Source organism: Oryctolagus cuniculus, chromosome 16, assembly GCF_051225735.1.
Source record: "Oryctolagus cuniculus isolate XC-2025 breed Fujian yellow rabbit chromosome 16, ASM5122573v1, whole genome shotgun sequence".
In the NCBI taxonomy this organism is placed as follows: Eukaryota; Metazoa; Chordata; class Mammalia; order Lagomorpha; family Leporidae; genus Oryctolagus; species Oryctolagus cuniculus.
In genome coordinates, this window is record NC_142882.1 from 23817369 (window position 1) to 23838315 (window position 20947).

General features: G+C 59.5%; 2 protein-coding genes and 1 long non-coding RNA gene across 12 annotated transcripts in view; all 3 read right to left on the reverse strand.

Moving 5' to 3' along the window:
* Nucleotides 1-3282: 3282 nt before the first annotated feature.
* Nucleotides 3283-8814, reverse strand: LOC149121601 (uncharacterized). Of its 5 annotated transcripts, XR_016222847.1 has the most exons (5): nucleotides 8675-8797; nucleotides 5810-5870; nucleotides 4636-4793; nucleotides 3821-3912; nucleotides 3283-3624 (listed from the first exon to the last, which is right to left on the reverse strand). It is a non-coding gene; the product is annotated as an uncharacterized LOC149121601 (long non-coding RNA). The 5 variants fall into 5 exon arrangements; XR_016222849.1 differs by lacking the exon at nucleotides 3821-3912 and having other exon boundaries at nucleotides 8675-8814; XR_016222845.1 differs by lacking the exon at nucleotides 5810-5870 and having other exon boundaries at nucleotides 8675-8806.
* An 863-nt stretch (nucleotides 8815-9677) lies between these two features.
* On the reverse strand, nucleotides 9678-14011 carry EPHX3 (epoxide hydrolase 3). Its single transcript, XM_008250690.5, has 7 exons — nucleotides 13530-14011; nucleotides 13362-13447; nucleotides 13004-13161; nucleotides 12761-12889; nucleotides 10665-10768; nucleotides 10384-10520; nucleotides 9678-10274 (listed from the first exon to the last, which is right to left on the reverse strand). Exons 1-7 carry the CDS (start codon nucleotides 13770-13772, stop codon nucleotides 10046-10048), a joined length of 1086 nt encoding a protein of 361 aa, XP_008248912.3. The 5' UTR covers nucleotides 13773-14011; the 3' UTR covers nucleotides 9678-10045.
* A 2801-nt stretch (nucleotides 14012-16812) lies between these two features.
* The window catches only part of BRD4 (bromodomain containing 4), an 81434-nt gene continuing 77299 nt past the window's right edge, over nucleotides 16813-20947 (reverse strand). For 3 of the 6 annotated variants that reach the window (XM_070058791.2, XM_070058787.2, XM_070058786.2), the window contains exons 15-20: nucleotides 19694-19806; nucleotides 19432-19594; nucleotides 19222-19352; nucleotides 18942-19147; nucleotides 18613-18865; nucleotides 16813-18442 (exon numbers count right to left, since the gene is read on the reverse strand). In XM_070058791.2, coding sequence (XP_069914892.2) covers nucleotides 18374-18442; nucleotides 18613-18865; nucleotides 18942-19147; nucleotides 19222-19352; nucleotides 19432-19594; nucleotides 19694-19806 — 935 coding nt within the window. In that variant the 3' untranslated portion in view covers nucleotides 16813-18373. Of the gene's footprint in view, nucleotides 18443-18612; nucleotides 18866-18941; nucleotides 19148-19221; nucleotides 19353-19431; nucleotides 19807-20947 lie in introns of all 6 variants that reach the window. The other 3 variants (XM_070058790.2, XM_070058785.2, XM_070058788.2) reach the window with 1 other exon arrangement.

Here is a 20947-nt window from a genome sequence, read left to right on the forward strand (position 1 = left end):
GCCCAGCCCTCACGCACGCTCCCCTGCATTCCGTGCGAGTGCACACACACGCACACACACACGCACACCCCTCCCAAGCAGCCCCCTCCCCTCCCCCAACCTCAGAGGTCCAGCCTGGTCCCCCATACCCCACGCAGCTTTGTCGCTGGATTCAACACCCAAGACCAGCCCCGCAGCCCGCTCTGCCTCAGTGGCAAGAATGGGGTCCTTAGGAAAGCCCCCCTCCAAGCCCAGCCTGGGAAAGAAGAGCCAGGTACAGACTCCCCCCACCCCACCCCCAGCCACGCGGCGAGCGCCCGCCCCCGCCCAGCGCTGAGCATGCAGGGCAGGGAGAGCCCCAGGCACCTGCCCGGCTAGGGCAGGGCACACCCAGCGCTGGAGGATGCTTTACTTGGGAAGAAATTTATTTGTTGGTGCATGTATCCAACAAGCGTGGATGAAGCTGCCACTCAGTTCTAGGGGACTGTGGGTGCCAGGGGTCCCAGCAGAGGAAGGAGCAGAGTCCTTGGCCAAGGGGCAGGCTAGGAGTCAGGAGGAGAAAAGAGAGAGGCCAAGTTGACCCCAGAGGAGTCTGGTCTGGTGATGGGGCTGATAAGAGCCAGGACTGGGTTGGCTGAGGCTCAGAGGTGAGGAGCCAGAGGAGCAGAGACAAAGAAACTCAAAGCCGGGGCTGAAATGTGTCAGAGCTGCTCAGATGGGAGAGAATCATGTGGACCTCCAGAAAATAACTTCTTTTTTTTTTTTTAAGATTAATTTTTTTGCTTATTTGAAAGGCAGAGTGATTAGAGAGAGAGAGAGAGAGAGAGAGAGAGAGAGAAACTTCCATCCGCTGATTCACTCCCCAGATGGCTGCAAGAGCCAAGGCTGGGCCAGGCAAAGCCAGGAGCCAGGAGCTCCATCCGGGTCTCCCAACATGGGTGGCAGGGGCCCAAGCAGTTGGGCCATCACTGCTGCTTTCCCAGGTGCATTAGCAGGGAGCTGGATCAGAAGTGGAGCAGCCAGGACTCGAACCAGCACCCATATTGGATGCCGGCAGCATCACAGATGGAGGCTTAACCTACTACACCACAGAGCCAGCCCCATACTTCTTATTTTGAAATAATGTTCCACACAGAAGTACGGCTTCTGGGGTAGGCATTTGACATAGCAGTGAAGGTGCTACTCGGACACCCGCATCTTGGGTTCTAGTTCCACCTCCACTTCTGATTCCAACTTCCTGCTTTTGATCACCCCGGGAGGCTGCAGGTGATAGCCCAAGTCCTTGAGTCCCTGCCACCCATGTGGGAGACCTAGCTGTTTCCGGCATCTGGGGAGTGACCCAGTGAATGGGGGTTCTTTCTCTCGCTCTCTGCCTTTCAAATAAATGAAAATAAAATCAATTTCAGGAGCTGGCATTGTGGTGAAGCAAGTAAAGCTGCCACCTGCAGTGCCAGCATCCCATATGGGCACTGGTTCAAGTCCCGGCTGCTCCACTTCTGATCCAGCTCTCTGCTATGGCCTGGGAAAGCAGTGGAAGATGGCCCAACTACTTGGGCCCCTGCACCTGTGTGGGAGACCCAGAGGAAACTCCTGGCTCCTGGCTTCAGATTGGCACAACTCTGGCCATTGCAGCCATTTGGGGAGTGAACCAGTGGATGAAAGATCTCTCTCTCCCTCTCTCTTTCTCTCTCTGCTTCCTTTCAAATAAACACTCTGTATTTTTTAAAGAAAATCTTTCATTTAAAATAAAAAAGCAAATAAAATGGAAATACAATTATCATAAGCCTTTTCCCAATTTATTCCCATTTTGTGACATTTGCCTTATTTTGCATATATATATGTGTATATGTATATATGCACACTTTTTGGCGAGCCACTGGAATGGAGATTGCAGATGTGATGTTCCTTTGCCCCAGATACTTGATGGTGTGTTTCCTAACCCAGAGAGCCTGGCATTCTCCTAGAGACACATACTGGAGCTTCCATCCCACAGTCCATATTCAAACCGGTTGTCCCAGTGATATCCTGTACAGTGTGTTTCTTTGCATCCTCATATCTCTTGGCCTCCTGCAGCTGAATCCATCCTTCTGTCTTTTTTTTTTTTTTAAGATTTATTTATTTGAAACACAGAGTTACAGAGAGAGAGGCAGAGAGACAGAGATCTTCCATCAGCTGCTTTATTCCCCAAATGGCCACATGACCAAAGCTGAGCCCACCCAAAGCCAGGAACCAGAAGCTTCTGCCAGGTCTCTCATGCGGGTGCAGGGGCCCAAGCACCTGGACCATCTTCCACTGCTTTCCCAGGTGCATTAGCAGAGAGCTGGATTAGAAGTGGAGGACCCAGGACTCAAACTGTACCCACATGGGATGACACTGCTGCAAGCCAGGGTTTTAACCTGCTGCACCACTGCGCTGCTGCGCCACAGTGCTGGCCACCTTCTTCAGCCTTTCTTTGTCTTCCATGACATTGAAGTGTTAGGAAACTCAAGATCCTGCAACACTGGACCTGCTAACTCCTCATGGTCAAGTTCATGCTGTCCAGCTTTGCAGGAGGCACAGGTGCTCCCAGGTGCCCAACATTGTCTGTGCTCGACTTTGATGGAATCCGGTTCGAGTCCCAGCTGTTCCACTTCCCATCCAGCTCCCTGCTAAATATGCCTGGGTAAACTGCAGAAGATGACCCAAGCACTGTGTACATGGGAGACCAGGACGGAGTTCCTGGCTTCGGCCTGGCTTTTACCCTGGTTCATTCCCCCAAATGATTGCAACAGCCAGGTCTGAGAGAAACTGAAGCCAGGAGCCCAGAATTCCATCTTTGTCTCCCACGTGGGTGGCAGGGACCCACCCAAGTACACGGGCCACCATCTGCTGACTTTCCCAGGTGCATTAGCAGGGAGCTAGATGGGAAGCAGAGCAGCCAGGACTCAAACCTGCTCGCTGATGTGGGATGTGGGGCCATCTGCAGAGTCGCCACAATGCCTGGTTCCAGTGTATTCCCCTTAAAGCACACGATTCAGTGCCAGTGTGACATTCCCACATCATCATTTCGATCTAATTCTGAAACATTCTGACGCTTCCCCCCACTCCGCCTCCCCAACCCAGTGAAATTCTGCCCCCATCAGCTTCCCCTCTTCCCACAGTCCCTGGGGATCACTGCTCTACTTCCTGTTCCTGTGCATTTGCCTGGCCTGGATGTCTCCTATCCGTGGAGTCACACACTGTCTGGCTTCTCTTTGCTCAGCTCAGCATCCTAACTTTTGAGCTGTAACCGCACTGCAGCGGGGGTCAGTGCCTTGGATCTCCTTTTTTCTTTTTCTTCAAAGATTTATTTCATTTGAGGGGCAGAGTTAGAGAGAGAGAGAGAGAGAGAGAGAGAGAGAGAGGTCTTTCATCTGCTGGTTCATTCTCCAAGTGGCCACAACAGCCAGAGTTGAGCGGATCCAGAGCCAGGAACCAGGAGCCTCTTCTGGGTCTCCCACGTGGGTGCAGGGGCCCATGCACTTGGGCCACCTTCCACTGCTTTCCCAGGTGCATTAGCAGGGAGCTGGATCAGAAGTGGAGCAGCTGGGGCTCGAACCCTTGCCTTTATGGGATGCTGGCGTTGCAGGTGGTATGCCGCAATGCTGGCACCTCCCTGGGTGAAAGCTGAAAGAGAGGATAAAGGAGCAGAGAGGAGTGTCTGAGAGAAAGAACAAAGACGCAGAGCTAAGGGTGTAAGTTGCAGACGGGACAGAGGCTGGCCCAAGGCTGGCAGGAGCAATGGAGGCTCCATCTCACCTGGGATGTTCCCAGCCTGGCCCCCTCCACCACCTCTTATCAGAGAGAGGAGAGATCTGCCCACCTCACAGATGTGGCCGCATCACCTAGGGACCAGTGATGACTTGCTAGAGGCCGAGTGGGATTTGAACCCAGATCTGAGAGGCTACAGGTCTCCTGCAAAAGCCCAGCAATGGGGGAGGGGAAAGGGAAGGGAAGGGAAGGAAAGATGGGAGAGGGGTTGGGCAGAGAAAAAGTTGCGTAAGAAGGGGGCACCTGCTGAGTCACAGTGAGCTGTGCTGAGTCAGCATGCCCCTGGGGGCATGCACAGCTCAGGCCCCTCCCGCATCTCCACCCCCTAGAAATCAAACCTCCCCCCCTCCCAGACCAGCTTGGGCTGTGCCCAGGCTCTTGTCTCTGCCTGGGACACCCAGCTGGGCAGAAGGACGCTCGGCTTCTCCCCCATACAGGAACTCACAGCCAACGTGCTGTCTCTGAAGCGTGCTTCCTTGTGCCTGCTCTGCAAGTTCCCACGCTCACTGCGCCTCTGCCCGTGCTGGTCCTGTCTCCTAGCTTTGCCTTTTCTGTCCCTGTTCTTCGACCAGGTGACTTCCTGTTCTTTCCTCAGGGGTCCCTGGGGAGTCCCCACTTTATTTTTTTGAAAGGCAGAGCAGAGACAGAGAGCGAGATAATCCAGGCACTGGTTCACTCTCTGAATGCCTACACCAGCCAGGGTTGGGCTAGCTAGACTGAAGGCAGGAGCCAGGAGCTCCATCTGGGTCCCAAGTTCTTGATCTATTGTTTCCCAGGTGCAATAGAGGGAGCTGGATCAGAAGTGGAGCAGCCGGAACTGGAACCAGCACCCATGTGGGAAGCTGGCACCACAGGCAGTGGCTTTACCTGCTACACCACAGTGCCAGCTTGTTGATGAGGGGTTGGAGGTGTCTGCCTCCTGTCCTGTCTTCCACCAATATGAGGAGCTCCTCGGAGACAAGGCAGAAAGTGAGGCTTCCGGAGGGTCCCCGCATCCGGCAGCATGATTGGGCAGACAGGGTGACCTGGGACAGTTTGAGGCATCTCAGAGTGGCCAGAGGATGGGGTCCTCCCAGCCCAGAAAAGCCACCATTGGGGGCCCGAGACATTCTCTTTAGTACCATGTCGGGGGTAGGTGGGAGGTGTCTGGGAGCTCTGAGCAGGGTTTGGGGGTCCAGAGGCAGAGCTAGGGTCCTTGTGGGGAGGCAGGGGTAGGGAAGGCTGACTCCTCCCCTGAGTCTTCTGAGCAAAGATCTTTCTCCCAGACCTCTGCAAGGTACTGAGCTTCCCATCGCAAGCAGCAACCAAGGGATGCAGACATACTTTTCACTAAGCAGGAAGTAGTGACTCTGGGGCAGCAGGGGCCGGCCATAGGGGCAGAGCAGAAATGGGGGACAGTATAGGGGAGTTGGGGTCTAAAGTGAGGAAAAAGCTACAGAGCCCCACCCCCCACCCAGCAGGAGTGGAGGGTCCAGCTCCAGTAGCAGACCTCGCCCAAGGTGTCCAGGTCCCTCGGGGATAGGACAGGCAGAGCCACCATTCCCACGGCCCCACAGCCCGTGGCCTCAGCCCCCTCCCCTTGGCCCTGCTTGGCTGCCTTGGCTGGGGCCTGCATTTCTCCTGCATGAGCTCAGGCCCTGGGGACGCGGGACCTGGGGCCAGGCCAAGACACAGCTGTGCCGGCACGGCGCTGCATGCTGACCAGGAACCTGAGAACTTGCCCTGGGCCGCGCTCCTCCTGGGGACTGTAATCCCGCCCGCCCTCTGCGCCAGGGAAGCTGTGACCCAGCAGACCGGATCCTTGTGCTCTGCCCCTGAACCAGCAGGGGGCAGGGGTAAGGGCGGGAGGGGTGGGGGTGGGAGGAGACACTGCCTCCCTGGGATGCTCTGGTGCTCCAACATCCCATAGCTCCCTGCTGCCCGGAGTGGCTCAGCCTCTCCCTAGCTCTCCCCAGCATCACCTCCCTGTCCCTCCATCTTCTCGCTTCCCTAAAGGTTCATGTTCGCTCACTCATTCAACAAACATTGATGGAGGTCCTACTTGGTGTCAGCTCCTGTTGGAGATGCAGGTGGCCCAAGGGACTAGCCTGCCAGTTCCTGCCCTGCTAGAGGAGAAAGATAAGAAATAAGCGAACACTTGAAGCAGTGGAGGGGAAGTTATAACCCAAGATCTGAAAGACAGAAGCTTGGCGAGTTATACAGTGTGGGGGAAGCGTGTTCCATGCAGAAGGGACAGCCAATGCAAAGGCTCAGAGGAGAAATGGGCAGGTGGTTGAAAGAAGAGCAAAGAGGTCAGGGTGTGGGGTGCAGACTGAGCTGGGTGGGTGGGGGACAGGAGGCCAGGGCAGCTTGTGGGAGCTAAGTCCCAAAGGGGGTTCCAGGGTCTGGGATTGTAGCCCAGGCACCGTGGAAGCCACCAGCAGAGGAAGCTGATCGGATTCCGTTTGTAAATGAGCTCCGCCTTGTCCTCTCCCAGGGAGCCCTCTAGGAGGAAGCTTTGCCCGCCTCCTCTGCCTCCTCTGCGCTCCCACGGCCTCCTCCATGGCGAGGCTCTGACCCCTCCGTGTGATCCTGCCTGCCCCCTGCCCCCACTCCCCAGCCGCCTCCGGAGCCCTGTAGGCATCCGTCTGGCTCATAGCTGATCTTCCGAGATGTCTCACAGAGGAGCTGGTGCCTGGGAGGTGAAATAATTGTCCCTTGAATGAATGAATCAGGAGCTGGGACCTGAATGCGTGCGTCCGGGGCTGGGCACAGGGAGCCCTGAGCCCCAGCAGGGAGTGGCTGGGTCCCAGGAATTAGGGGAGGGCTGGTGGGATTTCCCCAGGGACGGGAGAGCTAAATGGGGAAGAAAAAGCTGAAGGGATGGAAACTCACTTGTCTTAAAAATACTTTTATTTATTTACTTACATTTCTTTGAAAGGCAGAAAGGGACAGATACACACACAGAGAATCCTTGCATGGCTGGTTCACTCCCCTAAATGGCTGCTGGGTCAGGCTGAAGCCAGGAGCCAGGAACTCAGTTTGGGGTAGCAGGGGCCCAAGTACAAGGACCATCTTCTATTGCCTCTCCCAGGCACATTAGCAAGAAGCCAGACAGGAAGCGGAGCAGCCGAGACTCCAGCCGGGTGCTACAACACGGGATACCTGCGTGGCAGGTGGCAGCTTAACCCAGCGCACCATAGCACCGACGCCTCCTCGCCACCCCCCCCCTTCTGACCCAGGGCCCTGGCACTGAGCCTGCCACTCCATGTCCGTGATTCCTGCCCCAAGCCAGCCTCAAACTGCCCCGTCTGCCTGTGGCTCATTCTCCACACCCCCAAGGCCTCGTGCCCCCTTCCCCATCCCCAGCTTAAAGTATCTCCAGGGCCCATCCCACGGCCGGCCTCTCACCCGATCTTGGTGAAAGGTGGCTCTCGTGCATCGACACGAGGGCCACGCCCCTGCTCCTTCACCCTGCTGGGGTGCCAGGCTGCGCTCCCCAACCCCCAACCCCACACGTGTCCCCGGGGTCTCTGTCCCACTTGTCGCAGCTTGGTGCCACCCTTCCCCCACAAGCCCACACCGAGGCGTCCGCTGTTGGGGAGCCTGCAGAAAGGCTTGTGGGGCACCAGACCCTTCCACAGAACATGCCCCGAACATGCCCCGAACATGCCTCGCACATGCCTGCCTCTCCCTCAGTGCCTGGACCTGAGCCTCCGTCTCTCTGGCCTGGCCCGCGTCCATCTCCCTCCCAGGCCTCCTCACGCTCGGTCTTCCCGCTCTGGTGCCTCGGCAGACGCACAGAGCGGTCACCCGCCCCTTGCTAGCTGGCGTCCCGCATCTTCCTAGCCCAGAGACTGAAACGGAAAACATTAAACGCCCGGTGCGCACATCGACCAGCAGCTTGGCCAGGCTCAACGCCAAGGCCGCCTCCTTCAGGCAGCCTTCCCTCCTGCCCCCTCTCCTGTCGTTCCGCATTGCGGCGCGCTCCAACACGGGACACGCCAGCGGCTAGGCAGGGACGGGCGGTGTGAGGGAATGAATGGATGAACCAAGGGAGTGATGGGAAACGGTCTGGAGTCCGGGCAGAGAGAGAGAGAGAGAGAGAGAGAGAGAGAGAGAGAGAGAGAGGCGGAGCCTGCGCGGACGCCCGCTCAGCCCTCCGGTCCCGGCTCCCGCCCAAGCACGGCGCACCCCTCCCTCATTGCCGCCCCCGCAAGCAAGACGCGCTCGGATTGGCTCAGACTTGGGGTGGAGGCGGGCCTCAGCCGAGCCGCGAGTTCCTATTGGTTTCGATGCCAGGCCTCTGCCCAATCAGCGCGATCGCTTCCTCCAGCCGCTCCTCCCCCGCCACGCCCGTCTCCCGCCCTCCCGCTCGCCAGCGCCGAGGCGGAAGACGGCGCCTTCTCGTTACCCTGGCAACCGTCAGCGGACATCCCCCCCCACCTGGTCTCCTTGGCAACTCTCCGAGGCCTCCCGTCAGCCTTTGCTTGGGCCCCTCCGGTCGCCCAGGCAACCGCTACCCGTTCCGGTCAACCATCACCCGTTCTCCCGTCGCCCCGGCAACCGTCTCCAGCCGATCCCCTCCCCTCCCCCCGCCAGTCCCGCCGCCCCCCGGACGCCGAGATCCTCGGGGTCCCCCCCTTTCCCCGCCCCTTCCCCCGTCCCCTCCCGCCCTGCAAGGGGCCGCCCCGGGCGCTGAGGCCGCGCGCAGCCCCCCGCCCGGACCCCTGCGTGCTGGGACCGTCCAGCCGCCGCGGCGGGGAGCTCTTCAACATGCAGGCCATGTCCCTCCCCTGCTGAAAGCCCTCCCCGGCTGCCCCTTGAGACTCGGAGCCCAGCGCCAGGGTGGAAAGGCGGTGGCCTCTGCGGCAGCCCCCGGCTCGTTCCCGCCTGGGCCCTCCCTGGGCCTCGGCGACCCCTTTACCTGAGAGCCTACCCATCCCAGCTCGCTGTCCAGCACGGGGTGTGTCCTGCTTCTGTCCCCAGGACGCAGGACTGTGCTGAGTGGCGGGGGCGGGGGGAGGAAGAGGCCGTCCGTACTGGGGACAGGAATGGCCCGTGGGTGGGCTTTGGCCTGGCAGGCCCACTGCAAAGAATGGGGAAGGGGGAAGGGCACTTCCAAACATGTGTGGGAAAATGCGGTGGAAAGATTTTTAATTTTCGCTGCAGAAGTTTTAGAAGCCAAGCACATCTTTTATCGTGCACTTCTTAAAAAAGTCCTGTGCGTATTCCAGAGACTGCCCCTGGACCCTCTGTATTGCAGGACACGTCCCCCCCCCCCCAAAAAAAAAAGCCAGACAGATAGAAATTGATGCTCTGATTACCTTCATTTGGAAGCTGGAGCCAGAGGGGCTCCTCCTCCCCACCGTGGAGGATAATTTGGAAAAAGATGCCAGCAGCTGGAGGAGAAGTATCCCAGCAGGGTCCAGAGCCGTTTTCCCAGGGACCTGAGACTGGCCAGCCCACCCCCAAGGCAAGAGACCTTGACCTGAAAGGCCAGGATCATGATGGGGGGGAAGTGGAGCCATGGCTGGAGAACTTGGCACACCCACCCACCTTGGCGAAGTGGATTTATTTGAAAGGCAGAGAGAGAGAGAGAGAGAGAGAGGTCTTCCATCGGCTGGTTCATTCCCCAAATGCCTATAACAGCCAGAAGCTGGGCCAGGCCAAAGCTAGGCGCCTGGATCACAATTCTGGGTCTTCCACGTGGTTGGCAGGGTAGCTGGGACTCGACCCAGGCACCCGCATATGGCATGCAGATACCCCAGGCAGTGTCTGAACCACTGCACATCAGACACCCACTCTGCACCCCCAACACTACTCTTTGAATGGGAGTACCCTCATCATCAGTGCGAACAGAACTTTCTACCAGGAAATGGCAACTGAACACTTCAGAGGTGGCTAGCGTCTCAGATGCACCGCATCTTAAAGGTGTATTTCATTTTAATTAATTCACGCGCGTGGATCTCCAGAGCCGGCTGGGGCCGAGAACTAACGGACTGGCCAGAGCAGCATGGAGGGAAGGGATGGTCTGTGCTCTGAGCGCCATGGGGGCCCCAACCTTGGCAGGGAGAAGGGTGGACCTCAGGGATCGGAGGGAGGGAGGGGCGGGGTGGGGGACTGGGTCGTGACACCTGCCGGGTGTGAATGCAGTGGGCTTGGTGTGCCTTGGGGCATCCACAATGCCTTGTGTGTGTGCGGGCCTGGGCGGGGAGAAGGGGCGTGCTGCCCAGGTCCATTCAGTCCACGACAGGTGCATGCACCTGGGCAGGGCCTGGAGTTCCCAGGAGGGCCGCTACTGGTCCACCAGGTCTTGTAGGAAGGCCCACATGTACTGGTGCATCTCCTGGGGGTGGCTCTGCGGGATCCAGTGTCCCGCGCCGCGCAGCACGTGCGTCTCCAGCCGCCCCGGCACAAAGCGGCTGCTGATGGCTCCCACCAGCCCCAGCTCGAAGTAAGGGTCCTTCTCCCCCCACAGCAGCAGGGTGGGCATGGCCAGCTCCTGGGGCTCCAGGGGGAAGTTCCTGTGGCCGAGACAGACAAGGCAGGAGAGCCGGTCCACCCCCTTCCCCAACTCCCCCCAAATCCCTGGAGCTGCTGCTGCTCCTGGGTAGGTGGGGGTGGGGGTCTCACCTGAAGAGGTTGCGGTAGTAGTTGATGGGTCCTGTGAGCCCACCGGGCTGCGAGAACTCATACAAGAAGGCCTCGAGCTCAGCGGGAGTCAGGCGGGGGATGCCCGTCTTGTGGTGGGTGAGGGTGCTTTTCAAGATCTGGGCACACGGCGGGTGGTGGTGGGGTTGGGGCGTACACGGGCTTCTGTGCTCAGTCCCACCCACCAGCTCTGCCTTCCGCCCCGCCCACCCCTGCTGCCCACCTGCTCTGCCCCTCCCTACCCCCTCCCCAAGCCGCTGCACCTGGAAATCAGACATGGAGAGCAACTTCTCTGGCAGCCAGGGCAGCTGGAACAGGAAGACGTAATTGGATCGGAAGAACTGGCCGATGTGGCGCATGGAGTAGTCTGGGGGAGGGTGAGGTGGGGAGGGTGAGGTGGGGAGGCGGGGGTGGGGTGGGGAGGAGATGTGAGGCCTGGGGCCTGGGCCTGCGGTGCCCTTGCAATCCTACACACACCCGGGTGGGCACACAGGCCTCGGGGTGGGGGGCGAGTCTTCACGGCGGCACTGGCCGGGCCACTAGCGTCCTGCCATTGTATCCACAGGATGGGAGTGGGAGCTCCCCTGGACAGTTCCCCAGGGAGGGAAGAGGGGACGCCCTCACAGTCACAGGTGTGCTTAGGCCTGGATGCACCTGCTCTGAGCCATCTCACAAACACTATCGAGCACTTGCTATATGCCAGAGCTGGGTTCCAGACCCTAGGGTATAAAATTCTCCACCCTCAGGGACCTAGAGGAGAGGAAGGGACCCACAGTTGGATTAAACGCAGGTGGTTGGTGATGCCGGGCGGGTGGGACTGTGGCACAGCAGGTGGAGCCACCGCTGGGGACGTGTCTGTCCCCCGTATGGGAGTGCTGGGTTCCAGTCCTGGCCATCACCTGCTCTGGATTTCAGCCTGGCCCAGCCCTGGCTGTTGAAGTTCATCTAGAGAATGAACCAGTGGATGGAAGAGCTCTCACTCCCTCTCTCTCTCTCTCTCTGTTGCTCTGCCTTTTTTGTTTGTTTTTAAGATTTATTTGAAAGAATTATAATGAGAGAGGGAGAGGGAGGGAGGGAGAGAGAGAGATCTTCCATCCACTAGTTCATTCCCCAAATGGCTGCAACGGCCAGGGCTGGGCCAGTTGAAAGCTAGGAGCCAGGAGCTTCTTCCAGGTCTCCCATGTGGGTGCAGCAGCCCAAGCCCTCGGGCCGTTCTCTGCTGCTTTCCCAGGCACATTAGCAGGGAGCTGGATTGGAAGTGGTGCAGCTGAGACTCCAATGGGTGCCCTTATGGGATGTTGGCACTGCTGGCTGCAGCTTCACCCACTGCACCACAATGCTTGCCCACATCACGCTTTCCTAAGCCAAGGAGCCTCCTGTTGGCTACTGCATGTAGGTTCCCTGTTTGATGAGCTCAATCCCATATGGGCGCCGGTTCATGTCCAATCCAGCTCCCTGCTAATGTGCCTGGGAAAAAGCACCAGAAGATGGCCCAAGTCCTTGGGCCCCTGCACTCACATGGGAGACCCGAAAGAAGCTCCTGGCTCCTGGTTTTGGATTGGCTCAACGCCGTTGCAGCCATTTGGGGAGTGAACCAGTGGATGGAAGACTTCTGTCTCTCTGAACCAGTGGATGGAAGACTTCTGTCTCTCTCTCTGCTTCTCTCTCTCTCTCTGTAACTCTGTCAAATAAATACATAAAATCTTAAAAATCTATATATAAATGAAATATTTTTTTTAAAAAAGACTTGAACTTCATCACTAAGATAGCCTATTAATGGATACCCGCATGTTGCGGTTGATTTCTCAACAATGTTGCAGTGGATTCCTTTCTGAGAGGAGCAGCGTGGTGGGGGCAAGAGGCGTGGAGTCACCACACAGACCCCGGGAGTGGGGTGAAACCACGCTTGAGGCGAGCAGCCCACAGACTCCTTTATTACAGTTGGAACAATATCTTATATAGCCAAGACCAGCCAATCTGGTCAAGGGGCAGTCTATGCCCCAACCAATCACAGCCTGTTGCCAGGCAGGCTCCATTGCCAGGTGGGTTTCAAAGCCATTCCTGAGTAACTGACACTCGCTTGCCAGTGGCCACCTTGGCATGGCCTTCTTATTCCACCACACCCACAAATATTAAAAAAAAATGCAAATCCAAAACACATCGGGTGCCAAGCATTTTGGATAAGAGATCCTCAACCTGTCCCTGTTATTAACGTGCTCCAAGATTCCGGGTTCCTCCCACCTGCGTTGCCCTGGGGGAAGAGGGCCCCCAGTTCACCTGGGCACACTCCCAGCCCCCTAATGTGCTCACCGGAGGACCCACAAGTGCACACAGGTGCATCCCCGACTCCTGCACGCACCTTGGTACACGGACATGGGGGCCGCGCTGACCACCACCATCCTTTCGATCAGGGACGGGAAGTAGATGGAGAGATTCCAGGCCAGGAGGGCACCCCAGTCGTGGGCCACGAGGATACATTTGGAATAACCTAGAGGTGGCAGGAACTGGCTTAGAGAGGCGAGGGAGGGTGTGCCGGGCAGGGGCGGATTCCTGCGGCAGTGGGAAGCAAGAAGGAATGGGGGAAGGAACCCTGTGTCCGCACCCAGGCCCTGGATGACATCTTGGATGTCGGCCATCAGCAGATCCATGGTGTAACAATCCACATCCTTGGGCGCATCCGAGGGCCCGTAACCACGCAGGTCCACAGCCACGACGTGGAAGCGGCTCTGGAACTCCCGGAGCTGGTAGCGCCAGGAAAACCTGCCGGGGCGGGTGGAGTAGTGTGGGGTGGGAGGGGTGGAGTTGAATCAGGCTCTTTCCCCCCACCCCGTCTCCGTCTCCCACCCATGTCACTCCTGCTCGACGTCCAGGAGGAATCTTTGGGGGACCTCACCTTCGTGCTCCACTTGGGCTGCCCCCTGCCCCTGGCATCCCACCCCCATATATAGCCCCAGGCCTACCAGTTTTCGGGGAAGCCGTGCAGGAATAGCATCAGCGGCCCGTTGCCGCGGCCGGCCGAGACGTAGTGCAGGCGAAGCCCGGAGCTCTACGGGGAGAGGCGCCACATGAGGCCCAGGGACCACCCCGGGGACCCCGGCCCCTCCCACACGCACCCGGCCTGCGCTCACCCTGAGGGTCAGCACGCAGTGCTCGCCCAGCGCCGGGTCGTGCAGGCAGGCGGGGGCGGCGCGCCGGGGGCGCCCGCAGCAGCCGCGCCGCGGCCGGCACAGCACGTGCGCCAGCGCCACGCAGCCGTAGACGGCGGCGGCGGCCAGCGCGGCGGAGAACACGAGGCTCCACAGGAAGGCGCGCAGCAGCTTGAGCGAGAGGCGCGACGGCGCCAGCAGCGCCGTCACCACCAGCTCGGGCATGTCGCCGCGCTGCGGGCCGGCGGCCGCGCTGCCGTCGTCGGGGGCGGCGGGCGGCGGTGACGGCGACGCGGGATCCGGGCCGCCGCGCGCACCGCCTTTGGCCCCGAGCTGCTCCGTGCCGCCGGGCTTGTGCGGGGACGCGTGGACGGAAACGGGGGGCCGGCGGTGGCCCTAACGCACGACGCGCTCGCCCCAGTGCCAGGTGAAGACTGGGCGCGACAGCGGCGGGGAACCGGTCTAGGGTGCGGGGTGCGGGGGCGGAGCCTGCGGGGAGCGGGTGTGGGAAGCGAGGCAGTGGGCGTGGCCTAGAGAGCACCTAGGACGGGGCTCCCCGCAGTAGGTGTGAGACTAGGAACCCCGAAGGGACCGAGAGGAGACGCCCCTCAGGCTGAAGTGGGAGGAGCTTAGAGAGAGGGGGCGGCGCTTGTACAGAGGGGGTGCGGCCTAGGAGCGTTGTCGGGGATGAGGGCGTGGCTTGGGCGAGCAGTAGGAGGTAGCCTGGAAGGGGGCGGAGTCTAATATTGGGCGCGGAGGCTGGGCCAATGAGCTGCGGGCTGACTTGGAGCCAAGCCAATGAGACGGGGCGGAGGCGGGGCCGGAACCTAATATGGCGGGGCGGGCGGGCCCGGAAGCGGAAGGAGAGGAGCGCAGGGTGTGCGGCTGGGCTTTAGGAGTGGGGCGCGGGCGCCGCAGCGGCCCGAGGAGGGCTCTGGAGGTTCCTGGCCGCCCCCGCACTGGGAGCTCCCCGACCTGGAGCGCGCGCCACTGTCCCCTCCCTGGCCTGGCTCTGAGGGACCTCCCAGCACCGTCTCAGCTTTGGTTCCAACGGCGAGTCCAGAGGCCTCGGCCCCGCGCCGCCGTCCAGTTGGTCCAGCGAGCCCAGCGGCCGCCCCTGCGCAGCTGTGATTGGACAGCGGCGGGGTTCCGCTGGTGGCGACCAGCTGAGAAAGGAGGACTGGGCCGTTGAGTCCGTGGGGGCGCTGGCTCAAAGAGGAAGCTGTTTGGGCAGGGCCAGGCGTGGTGGGGCCCCCAGGTCACAGCGCCCTGGCCCTGCGCTGTCCAAAGCCACAGCTTCCTATTCTGCAACCCTCCCCCAGTATCCGTTCCCGGGGACACCCATCCTTTTTTTTTAAAAAAAAATTATATATATATATATATATGGGCAGAGTTAGAGAGAGGCAGAGAGAGAGGTCTTTCCTTCGGCTGGTTCAGTCCCCGGATGCCTGCAATGGCCAGAGCTGGGCCCATCCGAAGCCAGGAGCTTCTTCCAGGTTTCCCACGTAGGTGCAGGGGCCCACGCACTTGGGCGATCTCTTGGGATGGTTATTCAGGTCTGTCACTTTGTGTTTCTGGAAGGCAGGGTTAGAGACTGGAGGTGGCAGCGATCTTCCAAGCACAGGTTCACCTCTCAGCAGCAATGGTTTCCAAAGGGCTGGGCCAGGCTAAAGCCAGGAGCCTGGAACTCCACCTGGTCTCCCACGTGGGTGGCAGAGCCCTGAGCCATCTTCTTGGGCCATCACCTGCTCTTCTCCCAGGTTGGATGGGAAGTAGAGCAGCCGGGACTCACACAGGATGGCCGTGATGGCCCCCTCATTTCAAACACTGCTTCCTCTCCTTGCATTGCTATCCGTGTACCCCTCTGTCTAGTCACAGCTGCTACACGTTATGCCCTGTCCTGGGAGCACAGGGACGTCCAGTTACAGCGTCCTGAACACGCAGCCTGCATTGCACTCACTCTGGTTTCCACCCTTCCTCCTCTCACCCCGCCCGTGTGTGTCACAAGGTTGATGTCCTATCCACTGCTCTCCAATCACTCTGTCAGTGTGCCCGGGCTGCCTGGCTATGGTGGGTGCCACGGGGCCTCCCTCCCCCTCCACTCCTCTCCCACACGGCACCCCCTCCCCTTCCCCTAGGAACAAGACAGTCACAGGAATGTAACTTTATATTCAGTACAAATGTTTATTTTTGCAATGAGAACTGCACAAAAAAAAAAAAAAAAAACTTCAGTATAAGTGAAAAGTCTACGAACTCCCTTCTACAAACGTCTAAAGTGTTTAATACAAGTCTCAGGTTCACTGACATAATTATTGGCCAAGCGATCCGTGCATACAGTACAGTGGGGGAGGGGCTTGTACACACCTCTAACTCTTGGGAGGAGAGGGGGAAAAAAACAAACAAAAACAAAACAAAACAAAACAAAAAAACAACTACAGCTGTTTCTAGTACCGCGGGGAGGGCTCCAGGAGGTGGCTGGAGGAATGAACAGACCCCGGTTCTGGTTCTGAGTGCAACCCAGTTAAAGAGATTCACGCCCATCGGAGGAAGTGGGTGGGGGAAGGGTAGAGAAAGCCCCGGCCCAATTCACCTGGCAGGTGCCCACAGAACCATCTGCAGCACCGGCCCTGAGACCCAGCCTGGGGAAGTTTCTGAATAAAAGCGAGTTAGGCTGGGGGGGTGGGGGTGGGGATGGGGTGAGCCGGAAGAAACCCCCGAAAATCCAAAATAACTAAGATCAGCACGCTGGCGTGTGAACCCGCGCCCGGGACGTGGGAAGCAGAATGGAGGAAGAAGCCTCTGGCCGGGCGCCTGAACTTGACCCTGGGAACACGGGCAGTAAGGGGGAAGGGGGAGGGGCTTTCGGGTTCATTAACAGGGGGAGGACGAGGTCTCTGCGCACACGTGCATCGCACACCTGCGTCTTCCTTTCGCGTGTGCACACGCGAAAGCCCTGTCTGTGGGGACGTCCACTTCCTCTAAGGAAATCTGGGTAACCCTGAGCGTAAATGAAAGGAGGGAAGCGGCTCCAGGCCTTTGGTAAGTGGGCGGGGCTGGAGGAGGAAAGGAGAATACTGTCTATGTATGCTCGGCCAGGGTTCTGCAAGGCTGGGCTGCCCACCTTGGCTGGGGTCCCCTAATCGCAGCTTCAGGCCAGGGGGACAGGCTGTGGGAAGGGCTGGGGTGGGGCAGGGTGGGGCTGGGGCCCTGGGCCTGACCCAGGCAACAGGTGGTTCACAAAGAAAATGTCAGGGAGACGCCAGCATTAAAAAAGAGAGATGTGTTTATTCCATGATCAGTACAGACCAAATGCATATTCACCGTATGAAACTCAAACCAGTCAGTGACTCCAGAGTTTGGCCAACACTGAGGCACCAGCGTCGTGGTGTAGGGTGGGTTCTCATGGCACGCGTAACCTCATTAAGGGCTCCAATTATAAAATTAAAAAAACGAGCGGAGGAAGGAGCAGTGGGGGGGGGGCAGGGCCGGGCACGTGGGGCTGGGGGCTGGGGGGTCAGCCTCAGGTCTCTGGCCCCCTCCACCCCTGATCCCTTGACCCTGAACTGCCCAGGGCCCACTTCATCCCTTGGCCCTGCCCGTTATTGGTTTTAAAAAAAAATTCAAACAGATTTGACATAAAAAAAAAAAAAAAAAAAAAAAACACAGAGAAGCTGCCGCCAACAGATTGGCAGTGGCGGGGAGGGAAAAGAAATTGTAGCTTTCTGGTTTTATAATTAAAAACAGACTAATAAAAGTTGGAGACTGAGTAAAATATAGGCTGTGTGTGTGTGTGTGTGTGTGTGTGTTTTGGTTTTTGTGGATTTTTGTGTTTTTTTTTTTTTTCCTTTTGTAAATTATTTTTTTTTACACCAGTTTGGTGGAGTCACCAACAAACTTCCAACAAAGGTATGCCAACTATGCTCACTACACAGTACAGCCACGGTCACACACTACCCACAGCGCGGCGCGGCCGCCGCTCGAGGAGGGACGATCACACCATTTGGAGATAAGCAGTGCCATTGTGTCTGGAGGAGAAGAGAGAGTTAAAAATAAAATAGACTTCAACGACAACAAAAAATATATATATATAGAAAAAAAAAAAAAAAACCCAGAAACACAGGTGGGCAGGGAACTGACTTTGGTTGGTGGCCGCACTCCCCAGGCAAGGCCCCGCCCACGCGTGCCGGTGGGGGGGGAGGGCGGCCGCCGCACTCGAAATCACCGAGTCCCGAGGACACACAGCTCGGCGGCACTATTCCCTTTTGCACAAGCGAACACTTACAGAGAGCGGCTCTCCATTAAAGGCTTGTGGGGGAGAAGGGGGTCTGTTCAAGGCAAAGTCAGTGCCAGCGAGGGGTGGGCCGGGGCCCTCGCCTGCCTCCAGCCCCCCGGGGGGCCTGCCCTGGCCGCCGGGGACTGGGTGGCGATGGCAGGGGCGCGGGGGAAGGGCTCCCCGGCAGGCAGGACGTCACCAAACGTCACGTTCTCAGGAACAGAAAACCAGTCAATGGTGGCAGCGGCAGCCGTGTCCCGTGTCTACTGTGTGGCTCCCTGCACGCAGAACGCAGGGCCAGGTCCGAGCGAGCGCCAGGCGGACGTCCCGTGAGGGGGTGGCGGGTGGTGGGCCGTCGCTCCGGCTGGCTGTAAGGCAGACAGGCTCTGCGATCCTCAGCTGCCCGTCAGGCCTGCCCCGGGCATAGCATGCAGGAGGGCCAGGCCAGGAAAATCACCCCCTGGCCGCTGTGGCCGCCTCCACCGCCGCCCCTAACACTATGGAGAGTCAACGTTTTGCCAGAAAATCAAAGTCACAAGTCACCTAGGTGCTCTCAGAAAAGATTTTCTTCAAATATTGACAATAGATCACTCTGGAAATTCATGTCGATCGTAGCTGTCATCTGGAGAGGAGGGAGGGAGGTAGAGTGAGGCGTGGAGCTCCGGCAGCTATGCTGAGACCTCCCCGCCCCCGGCCCATCAGCGGTTGTCTCTGAGAGCCTGCCCCGACCTCCACCCCACCCCACCCCAGCTCCTGGCAGGACCCCCACCCGTCCGGCGGCCCCTGACTCACCACCTCCCTGCGCCTTCGCTCCTGCTCCCGCTTCCGGGCCAGCTCCCTCTGCTGGTCCAGCATAGACTGGGGCTGGGAACTCTGGGCCTGGGGGGCGGCTGCGGCGGCCACGGCGGCTGCCTGCTGCTGCTGCTGCTGCTGCTGCTGCTGCTGCTGCTGCTCCTGGCGCTGCTGCTGCTGCTGCTCCTGGCGCCGGCGCGCCTCCTCATGGGCACGCCGCGCCTGCTCTAGCGCGTCCTCGTCCTCTCGGCTCCTGGGCACAGCAGGGCCCGCGTCAGCAGGGGCCTGTGCAGCCCGGGGACCCTGTGCCCGCTGGGAGCCCCGCCCACCTCATGCGCTCCTGCCGCAGCCGCTCCTTCTCCTTCTCCGCGTGCTCCGCCTGCGCCTTCAGGGCCTTCTCACGTTCCTCCTTCTCGCGGGCCGCACGGCGGAACTGCTCGAAGCTGTCGCTGGAGGACTTGGCGGTGGAGGATGGCGTGGTTGGATGCTTCTGCACCAGGCTGGCCCAGGAGCCCATGTTTTTGATCTTCAGGTCCTGCGGGGCAGAGGGGACGGTCAGAGGGGCGCCTCACCAGGGGCTGAGGGGCACCCTGGGCCTCTCATCCCTACCTTTTTGGGTGCAACGGGCGTCTTCGGCTCTTGCTTCTGTTTGTCCTTGTCGGGAGCACCCGGTGGGGGTGCGGTCTGCTCAGGGGGCCGGATCACAGGCCGTCCCACGTCCACAGGCTTCATCTCGGGCCCTGGAACACAGACAGCGGGCTCAGGTGCGGCCCACGCCGCAGGGCCTGAGCCCCCGCTGTGGGCGGGCAGGGCACTCACGCTGGGGCAGGTGGACGGGAGCCTTGATGCTCTCTGGGTGCTTGGGGGGCTCCGGCCGCAGCGAGGGGCTGAAGGGCTCGCTGCGGATGATGGGCGAGTGGATCTTCTCCTCCTTCACCACCACCAGGGGCTGGGGCTGCACCACAGAGGCCGCGCGCAGCTCCTGGGACAGCACAGGCACGGTGGCCGGTGAGGCAGGTGGGCGCCCCCGGCCCCAGCCCGTGCCTGACCCTGCGGGCCGCGGCCCAGCCCTGATCTTTACCTGCTTCTTAGGCTGGACATTTTGCTGGGGTGGAGACTGGTGGGTGAGGCTCTGGAACGGTGGCATCTGGGGGGAATGTATCATAAGCGGGGAAGGGGCTTCACGGAGGTGACCTAGGAGAGGAGACAAGGCGTGTGTGAGGGTCAACAGCAGAGGCTGCAGGCCCTGAGAGAATCATCCTGGGACAGAGCAGCGCAGCCTGGTCTAGCTCATGTGAAGATCCACGGCAGTCACTGGGCCCCAGTGCACCCCACCACCCGGGAAGCACGGAGTCTGCGCATCGGCCCGGCCTGGTGACTAGGACCCCGCAGGCAGTGGGATCCTCAGGACCTTCCTTAGGACTGCTCCCTGACTCCGCCCCACGGCAGCAGGGCGTACAACAGGTCCGGTGGGGTTATTTCCACCAAAGGCTAGGAGGAACCAGGGAATCATAGGGTCTAAGTGCCTGGGATGGATCAGGAGAAGCCACGAGCTCTGCTACCAGCCTCCAGCAAAAGAACCACTCAATCTGGACTCCTTGGTTTTATCAGCAAGGAAACCAAGCCCCCCAGCAACAAACCACCCCCTGGATTGCACCCCTGCGGCAGAGAGGGCCACACATCGCGGCCAGCTGCAGCTCAGGACAAGCCCCACTGTCCACCAGAGAAGACTGCCTCTCCGCCATGCCTCTGTACTGGTGTCCTGCTCTGTGCCCTATACGGAGCTTTGGTCGACACGGGGCCTCTGAGGACGCCTCCCTGGCCAGAGCCACCTGTCTTGGTGGGCCTGGAGCTGGACACAGTGCTCCAGGTGTGGCGGGTCCCTTTGTTCCTTCCTGGAGCTAGCACCTGGAGCTAGGCTGCCCCGCCCCGATCTTTCCTCCCATTTCAGTTATCAGGGATCCCTCCCCACCAAGACCACAGCCCACAGGACAGGACTGTGATGGCTTCTGATCCGGATGCACTCTCAGGAGTGGTGAGCTGAGCTGAGCCAGACCTGGGGCCTGTGTTTTACTAGAGCTGGGCTGGGGGCGCCCGTCCTGCCGGTGAAATCCCTTAGCCTGGTCCTGCCACGGCAACCGCAGGTGAGAGCTGACATTCAATAACCCACAGCAGGATAACATTTGAAGCTGCTCGTTTTGTAACGGCCCAACGACGTCACAAACGCCCAAATTTTGGCCCCTGGCGGAGAAAAGCTTCCCCACCCGTTTTAGAGGAACAGCTAGCTGGCTGGCTTTAGGAAGAGGCTCACTGATCCAGGGATGCCACCGGGAAG